Consider the following 9,705-nt stretch of genomic DNA (forward strand, 5'->3'; position numbering starts at 1 on the left):
CATAAAAATCAAGAAAACCCTCCAGGTAGACCTATTGTTTCTGCCATTAATGGCCCCCTAGACAAAACAGGGAAATATATTGATCTGTTCCTCAAAGATATGGTTCCTAATCTTCCCTCCTATGTAAGAGATACTAAAGATGTTCTGGCTAAAATTGAGAATTTAATTATTAATGAAAACTCCATTCTAGTGGGAATAGATGTGGAATCACTTTACACATCGATCCCACATGAGTGTGGTTTGAGATCGGCCTTTTACTTCCTTGATAAAACATACCCTACTCTAGGAGGACAGAATGAGTTTATTAGTGAGTTGCTGGACTTTGCATTACGACATAATTTTTTCCAATTTAATAACATCTTTTATCAACAGATTAGAGGTACTAGCATGGGGGCACCATGGGCTCCGGCCTATGCATGTTTGCACTTAGGCTTTTGGGAGGAGCAGGTCGTCTTCAGGTCAGCAAGGTTTCTTGCAAATGTCCAGATTTGGTTGAGATATATTGATGATGTTTTCCTTGTATGGAGAGGAACATCAGAGGAATTAAAACTCTTTATGGAGGAGTTAAATCAAAACTCCTTTAACATTGGACTTACATATGTGTTTGATGAAAGGTGTATTTCCTTTCTTGACCTGGAAATTAGACTTGAGAACGAGAGACTCCACACTAAAACATTTAGAAAACCTACTGCAGCTAATACCCTATTAGAGGCCAGAAGCTATCATCCACGTTCACTGATTTCGGGAATCCCAGTGGGACAGTTCCTGAGATGTCGGAGAAACTGTTCGAATATTAATGACTTTAGGATGGAAGCACAGGACCTTTACAGAAGATTTAGGGAACGGGGGTATTCTCACTCTCAAATCAGAAAAGCTCGGAGACGGGCATATCAAACTGACCGTAAGGATCTATTATCTCCTAAAAAGGATGAGAAGGTCAAATTAAGTGAGCAACCTGTTAGAATGATAACCCAATTTGGAGCTCAATGGCAAGCTGTGAAACAAATATTAGAAAAACACTGGAAGATTTTAACCCAATGTCCCAAATTGAGTAAAATTGTAGGTGAGCGCCCCCAAATGGTAGCAAGAAGAGCACCAAATCTTGGTGACCTCCTTATCCATTCTGACTATCAACCGTTAAAACAGACAACATGGTTAAAATCACGTACTAAAGGGATGTATAAATGTGGAAAATGTCAAATTTGTAAATATGTGGATCGTACAGATTCCTTCTATGATTCAAGAAATAGCACTCACTATAAAATTCAAAGTCTTATAAATTGTTCCACAGTGAGAGTATTATACATTTTGACCTGTCCCTGTAAAAAGATGTATATTGGTAAGACCAAAAGACAACTTAAAGTACGAATAGGTGAACACTTCAGAGATATCAGATCTAATGACCCTGAAAGTAATCTTGCCCAACACTATGCTAAGTATCATGGAGGTAAACTGGATGGTACAAAAGTGAAAGGTTTCTATGCATTGCATTTTCCCCAAAGGAGAGGTGATTTTGATAAGGAATTACTAAAAAAGGAGAAATATTGGATATATAAACTTGATACATTGTACCCAAAGGGGTTAAATGTTGAATGTGATCTCCAGGTATTTTTGGATAAATAGATCTATATGGATATATATTTTCATATTGCCATTTTATGGCCAATCTGGAGTAATTCTTCATTTCCACCAATGGTTAGACAATATGCTAAAGTATCAAGATAAACCTTCCTTTTTGGGGAGGTATCTAATGGCCTGTTGGTACATATCTGAATATAAGTTTAGAAGTGGAAAAGGGACTAACTATTGAGCTAATTATTCTCCTCTCCTTTGAAAATAGTTGTAAACCAATAAGTGGTTTCTTTGAGGTTTAGGTATCTTTGGCAAAATAACCCTCAGAGGGATTCTTTAATCAATATCGCCATCTTGTGGAGGTTTTGCAGTAATTACTATTGTGATTTTAGATACCTTAATGACCAGGTTTGGGGATTCTTTCATTAATATTGCCATCTTCTGGTGAATGTGTGGTAATTTTTTATTCAATTATTTTTTATTTCTTTTTGCATTGTTGGAATTGTCAAGCCTTTCCTCTCTTTGATATATCCAGTCACCTGTCCTTTTAATTTAATAATGACCAGCGGTTGTGCTAAGTATTTAGCCTTTTTTCTCCCATTGAGAATAACTGCAAGTTAATTATTTGCATAAGTGGGTGGGTCTTAACCCACTATAAATAGGAAGCTCAAATGCAGGAATCTCATTGGTCCTGACGAAGCTGAGTGAGATACGCCCATCGGCGAAACGCGTTGACGTCATACGTCAGATACGTCACTTCCGGTAATGCGCACTAGGTGATACGCATGCCGACCTACAAGGAGGTAGCCATTTTTCACATGCCATGAGTCCTGCAAAGGCTGTACAGGCGCCATGGAGAGGTCGGAACCCGCGATATGTCGGCTGATGTAAGCGGTGGTTCCCTGGATCAACACGGCAGTACCTATGAAGGATTTCTTTTCCTTTTTCTACTACCCATTGCACAGGTGGTGAGTGGACTGTTACAGGACATTAGATAAAAGGTCCCTTGCGATTTACATGACAATATACGTCTACCATAGAGTGAAAGCTCTTACAGTGACTATCCTTATATTGTTTGTCTTATTACAGGATGGGGACATTATGGTGCTTTACATAGAAACAAGACATACCACATATATTTCAACAGGCGGAAGATCCATTGGGCCTTATCTTGTTTCCAACAAAAAAGTGGTTTGCAGTCCACATGCTGTGGTGAAGAAACCATTTAAAGCAGATTTCTGCTACTTGCATCTATCTTTCCATCAAGGCAACAACAGGGACTCTTTCCATTATAAGAATCCTCATAACCAGTCACGTTTATTACAGATTAATGGGCCCCAACCACGTGTGCCGGTATAGGGTTGTACTGCATTATTTATGTTATACCCATCTATTGCCTATTATAGGCTTATGGTCATGCCTCTCTTTTGACGATTACTGTGCTCGCTGTACTGCATGCATGTGATATGATATACCCTCGGTATAATTTTTGGAAATCCCCCCTATATGGGCTATAACCTACATGGTTATGACATATGTCTATACATATAGCATGTGACACTGTATACCTATGGTATAATTTTTGTACACACCTCCTTTAGGAAGTGTTACCTATGTGCCAGTGCTGCAAGGACTTTAGACTATAGCGGTCATAGTCTTTGTAGCACATTTATCCAGACCGGTCTTGGTGTGATTTTATATGGTTTTAGGTCTGTGTGTATTGTCTCATACTGAGGTGATGGTAAACCAGGGCGATTGCCCATATGTCAAATATTCATGTTTAATAAAGCATAATTTTTTGGAAATTTTTCTGAGTATCACATTCTGTTCATAATGTAGCCACTTCTCTGTGAATCTCTTTTCACAAACTTCTTTTTTTCTGCAGGTTTGGCGGATTGCCAGATGCACGGTGGAGCCAGGTATGCAGCCAGGAGACAGGACTGGAGCGGAGTTGCAGGATAGCCAGGATCATAACAGTCGGGCAGCATGGTACCGAATCAGAGGGAGAAGCCAAAGTCAGGATCAGAGCCAAGTCGGGAACCAGGGACAGGAGAGAGTACTCAGAGTCAGGAACAAGCCGGGTCAGCAAAAAAGAACACGTATTGAAACAGGCAGGACACAGGGGGGAAGCTGAAGACCAGTCAGCACTCAATCAGCACCGAGGTGCTCTTTAAATAGCCCGCCAAGCGCGCCTGGGTCCTAGTGCCTGCCCGACGCCGTCATTGGTGACAGGCTCACCTCGGTCCTAGTGCCTGCCTGCCTGTATGCCTTGTTGGGATCCTGCGCATGCGCAGATTCATGCGCTGCGGCGATCTTCTTGTTCCTTGATAGGCACATTGGCAATGAAAGGGATTCTGACATTGTCTGGAAAGGAGACCAGAATGTTTTTCCACAGCACCGCTTCCAAATGGTGCATTTTTTTGCTTCTTCTGGGAGTTACAGCTTGAGATCAACCCTTTTACCCTGATTCCTTGGTAATGCTGAGGACAACAATGTCCTTATTGATCTCACCAACAACTCCTGGGATTTGGGAGTGATGAAATGTACCCATAAAACCATGTCCCATGTGTACCTCCTCACCGCCTGCACTTCAACCCTCATCCTTGCACTCATTCTCTGCCAGTTGCTGCCTCACAGGCATAAATGTGAAAGGTTATTGAATGCTGTGAGAGACCATCAAGTCTTTCTCTTCCACCTGCTGCAGTGCCTCCAGTGTCCGGTCTATTACACAACACAGTGTGTGTTCCAGCAGGAACACCAGAGAGATCATGTCAGCGGTCCACCATTCTGGTCACCTGTAGGAATGGTGACAAGATAATATGCACAGATCCCAGATCCCCAGAGCCTGTTCTCATTCATAACTAGCACAAATGCTCATTAACAGCCTGCTGCTGCAGTTGCATGCCCACAGTTGAGTTCCAATATGCTGGATTTCTGCCAGAAAATAATTCACTGGGTATGAGTGCCTGAAATGGTGGCACACTCTTCTGGCCTGCAACTGGACACCCTGGAAGCAAGGGTACCCAACCACCATGTTGAGGACATGTGCCAGGCAAGGAACATATGTGAACTTTTCCTACCAAAGGGCAGACAGCAGGTTTATACCCTTGTCACTTACAACCTTGCCTGACACAAATTAGATGGATTCAGCCACTTTTCAGCATGCCCCTGAAGAGCTGATGGAATCTCTGGCCAAGTGTGGCTTCTATCCCCTAGGCATACCATTTGCAATACAGATTGGCTGCATCTTGCCTGGCCCTTTTCATAGTCCCTTAGTCACTTGAGGAGGACTTGTAGTTCTTATGAGTCACCAGAAGAAACCATTGAAGATGGGTAGACAGAGAAGACTGAGCTGTCACCATTGCTAAGTGCAGGAAACATGGTGATATCACAAGCTCCAGCATGTGCCCTGTCTTTCTTTTCAGCCAGCAGTAAATTTACCCAGTGTTCTGTAAAAGAAATGTAATATCCCTAACCATAGTTGCAGAACTTCGTGTTTGTGGTCTTGTGGGCCCTGCTACTAACTGTGCGATCCAGCAACACAGAGATATCACCTTCCACATGTTGGTGGAGAGTTGGGATGACCTTCTGGGCAAAATAATGGTGTTGGGTATCTGACATTGTGGTGCAGCACAGACTACAAAGGGGGAGGCTCTAACAGCTGGAATGGGAGCAGCTGTAAAGCCAGCATCTGTATGGTCAAGGAAGCTGCTAGATATTGTGATGTGGTGTTAGGAGACTTAAAGGAAGGATCAGGTTGCCCTGCTATACATGGCCCCATGCTGACCTTCTTCTCCATTTGATGTGCCCAAGGTAAGCCTCCCAAACACCTTGTCAGACTTCAATCCTTATCACTTGAGGATGCTGATGTTGAAGCAGATGCACTTGGAGATTTTGTGGAGTGGGGGAAAGAAAGGAATGAGGAGGAGTGTGGACCTCATTGCTGCTGACCAGTATCATTTCTGTGCTGCTCCTACCAAAATTTGTGCTTAAAAATGATGTCTCTCCCAATGCATTTGGTATCAAATGACTGGTATATTTACAACACCTGGTGTTGTAAACCTTCAGGCAGGGACTGCAAACCACTATGGTGCTGTCAGCAGAGGATGTGGTAAAATGGCTCAGACTGCTGAGCTATGTGAAGCTGATGCCAATTATTCTGCAGCACTGATGTTGGCTGAGGGACAGAACATATACTGTCAAACCAGTTTTGTATGTTGTACACCAAAAAGGTAACCAGATCATAATGCATCTAAACATGATAACAAAATGGCGATCAGAGTTCAGCTTTGAATACAAAAATCTACAAATGGAATGTGTACAAGCATTGTGCCATAAGTGTTTTCTGAACAAACGTTATAAGCAACATCACACTGAGCCAGGTACATGTAACTAATGCAAATACTTCATAGATGCCATACAGTTTGGCAAAATGTTGCCAGTCATCACAGCTTGTTGAGAGGTTTAGTGCCCCTTTATTTGTAGCCCCTCCCATAGTGATGTAATGGGTGGAGTTAGTGCCCATTATATGCCAGCTATTAGTGGAGCCATTTAAGTTGGGATAAGACACTCCTGATCAGCCTTAATGTGTAACTGTGCTGAAGGAGAGAGAGTCCTCTGCGGGGCTGAGCTGCCAGGGTGCCCAATGAAGACACATTGAGGGACTGAAAGAGAAACCTTTCTACCCTGACCTTTATCTAGCAGGTTCTGTGGTTTGGTTTAGGCTGGCCCCAGGGCCTCCATGAAGAATACATTTTTTGTGAAGGAAAGGTACTCCCAGTGCTTGGAACATCTGTGATAAAAGACTGGTAACATCTGGGAAGATGGATGCAATGGTTCGTGACTATATTGAGTGTTCTGCCCTTGAGTGACTACTGCTCATAAAGTCATGTATTGGAGCAATAGTGCTCTTTGCTTCAGACTTCAGTGAGTCAAGAAAATGACAACTGTTCTCTAAAGTGACTGTGTTGCAATAGATGTACTGAACAAGTGACTGAGTTGTGCAGTAAAGTGTTTTAAATGCAACTGGACTGGACATTCGTATATTCTGAGTAGCACACCTTAGACCAGGAGACAGAGGCAGGTCTCAGGTCAGGAGAGAGGGACACAATATGGTGGCGTATCTCCTAAAACAGCAGGTAGGTGACTATCCCATCCAAGAAGAATCAGGTTGGGTCCTAGGTCAATATGGTAGGAACGGCCATCAAATGGTGGACCCTAATAAGCCATCTTTATACGGTAAGATGGCCGTGCTTGATAAATCATTGCCTTCTTACATAGTACAGAAATGTTTGTGTATATAGGAGCCATTTTACCAAGAGAAAAATTTGCAAGGAGGTCCATGAACACCTTTTTGCCTTTCATGTATGGGAAAGCAGAGGAATAAAAGCTCAAAGACTTCAGTACATACTCTATATCTTACACTTTATCAAGATTAATTTAAACAGTAGACCCAATCAACTTTACATACTGGGATCTTAACCTCTACATTCAAATCCAAAAGAATTTAGAAGAAGTACAAGTGTAAATTTCTAGAAGTAGCAATCTGTTGCTGCGGAGTGCTAAATAACATTTTGGAAACTAAAGAAAACATTTCAACGTCTAAAAATTCAGCTAACCATGCTTATCATCTTTATGACAAAACAAATTAAATGGCACTTATTTAGAGAGTGCCCCTGACTGATTGTACACTATGGAATTGTGCACCTAAGCAACCTTTCATGCTGGATCAGGAGCTCTAAACGGGGTCCACAGGGCCTATTACCTTTAATTATACTGGGTAAAAAATTCCACAAATTGGAACCATTCCTTTAAATCCCCTGCTGTATTTCATTGAGTTTAGTTAATCTGTATCCCTTGGATCTCTCACAAATTAATTTATGTATCTAAATGATGCCCAGATAAATATATTCAGACTCTACGGCTCAAAGGGAGTTTGAAATACAGCTCATTAATATCCATGCATGAAAATAATTAGCATAATACCTTGAACTTTCATCTAGTGTGAACAGATTACGTAGCACTTCCTTGAATCACATGTATTGCTTAGAAATGTATTTAGACCTTATATGAACCTTTAATCAGTGATAGGGAAACCTGCAGATTTTTAAAAGTTCTTTATTATTCAGTTGGTCAATCTTTCCAGATTAGACAGAATATGGTGGGATGAATCTTCTGTTAGTTTGGCATATCTCCTGCAGATTCCAGTGGCAAGATTTCCATGCTGCATTTCTTGGCCCTTTTCAGCTCACCCTATAAGCTCACCTCTTCTAGTTGTTCTCAATGTATTACAGTAAATAAAAGCAAACATGTAAAGTCTCCAATGACATTTTTACCCCTTTCTAAAAGTAGCAGTTGCTTGGCTTCCTTTGGTTTCAACACTTTCTAAAAAGAAAACTCTGAAGAAACACGTCCAGTAAGTCCAAGCTTCTGATCTGTATACTTACTCTGGGCCTGTGACACAGGAAACATTAAAGTCAGAGGATTAGCATGGCAGCCAGAAAACTAGCATTTTCAGAAGAGGTCAGCATTCAGCAATGTTTAAAGAGTCTGAACAGACTCTTTAAACATTCAACAGGAACAGGTAATCCCTGTTGTACTTGTTATTCAACAACCTGGCAACTGAAATGCAGAGGTCTACTACTAAACTTTCCAATAACCTTCTGCCAGGTTGTAACATTTATAAAGAAAGTTCTTGTGAATGAAAAAATGGATACCTGTCAGATTCCTATCTGTATGTGCTTCTGCTACGTCTGCCCAGGTTTTATATAAGTATTGACAGACTGTTTGTGCAGTGCATGGGACTTTGCTTACACCATGAAGCACTTCTGCTCAGTGCAGTTCCACCTGTCAAAACATCTGGCTATGTCTAGTCAGCAGATCACTTGTCTTTAGTCTGTGATTCTAAGACTTTTGATTTCAGATTGTACCCCTTCTGAAACTTTACTGCTTTTCCTGACCCTGGCCTGATTGATTTAATTTTTGGATATTCATTCTGTAACGCTTATTGGTTCCTGACTCTCCAGCATCAACTCCTGGCTCTCTCCTGACCACAGTTCTGCTCTTGAACTGGTATTACAGACTTACTCTCCAACACCCACTGAGGTCCTCTCAATAAAACAGCTCAAATGCATGGGGTGTTCTCAGGGGCATATTTACCACAAGGCACTTGCCTAGGGTGGCAGTTTTCAGGGGGGCAGCACCTGATGAAAGAAGGGACACGTGCGCTGTGGGATCTTAGGGAGGCTGCGAGCTGCTTGATGGTGTATGTAGAGCCTAACTTTCATTCCTGGGGATGTCCAGAGCTGTGACGATGAGTGTCTTTTTCTCTTTCGCCCAGGGGGTAGTGGAAGGCTCTCCGCTCTCCCGGATGGGGGGCAGGGGTGTTGTTGGTCAATGTCAGCAATGTCAGGCTCTCTCCGCAGGAGGGGGAAGGGAGGTGGTGTTGGTTGGTGTTATCACGTACCTGGTGATGGAGGCCAATGGAGAGAGGGCTTCCCTTGCGGCTAAGATCCGGACTCCCCCGAGAGTGGGACAGCGGGAGTCAGGCCCAAAGTTGCACAGGTCGCCTGTAGAAGTGCTGGTTGGTGGTCCATTCAGAAGCACAACTGGTGCACGGAGATAGGTCTGCAAACAGGAGGCACCTGTGCGTAGTATGCAAGCCCTTCCGGGATTTAAACGGGTAGTCAGTTCAAGCCAAAGTCAGGTACCAGGTGGGAATCAGAGCAAACGTAGTCAGATGGGATAGCCGAGGTCATACACAGAGGAGCGAGAGAGAGAGAGTATCCCTAAGCCAAGCCGAGGTCAGATCAGGGGTAAATCAGAGTAGACAGGTCCAGGAGCATGCCGAGTTGGTATCAGGAAATCACAGGTCACAGGAACTAGGAACAAGACACGGGGAGCTAGAGTTCATCCAGCAACTTGAGGAAGTGATGAGCCTCCTTATAAAGGTCGTCTGGCACCAAACTGAGACTGATGCGTGCTTCTGCGCCCATGCCGGGTACTGGCAGAAATGCCAGATCTTCCAGAACTTCTGCCATGGACAGGACCTTGACAGGTGTCCGTGGGGGCAGACGATTTTTGTGTTGCCTAGGGCAGCACAAAACCTAAATACACTACTGAGTGTTCTCCAAA

At 42.9% G+C, this 9,705-nt stretch overlaps 1 protein-coding gene across 1 annotated transcript; it reads left to right on the plus strand.

Moving 5' to 3' along the window:
* The first annotated feature begins 387 nt into the window (after positions 1 to 387).
* LOC149467993 (uncharacterized) lies at positions 388 to 3,534 on the plus strand. The gene is made up of 2 exons (XM_089670966.1): positions 388 to 946; positions 3,458 to 3,534. Exons 1-2 carry the CDS (start codon positions 388 to 390, stop codon positions 3,532 to 3,534), a joined length of 636 nt encoding a protein of 211 aa, XP_089527092.1.
* The last annotated feature ends 6,171 nt before the right edge of the window (positions 3,535 to 9,705 follow it).

This window comes from Staurois parvus, unplaced genomic scaffold (assembly GCF_062004578.1).
Source record: "Staurois parvus isolate SC_StPar_1 unplaced genomic scaffold, SC_StPar_1.0 ptg000096l, whole genome shotgun sequence".
NCBI lineage: Eukaryota > Metazoa > Chordata > Amphibia > Anura > Ranidae > Staurois > Staurois parvus.

Coding starts and splice junctions, on each gene's coding strand:
- LOC149467993 (XM_089670966.1), top strand. CDS start 388: ATGGGGGCACCATGGGCTCCGGCCTATGCATGTTTGCACTTAGGCTTT. Junction 947..3,457: donor GGATGAGAAGGTCAAATTAA/GTGAGCAACCTG, acceptor TTTTTTCTGCAG/GTTTGGCGGATTGCCAGATG.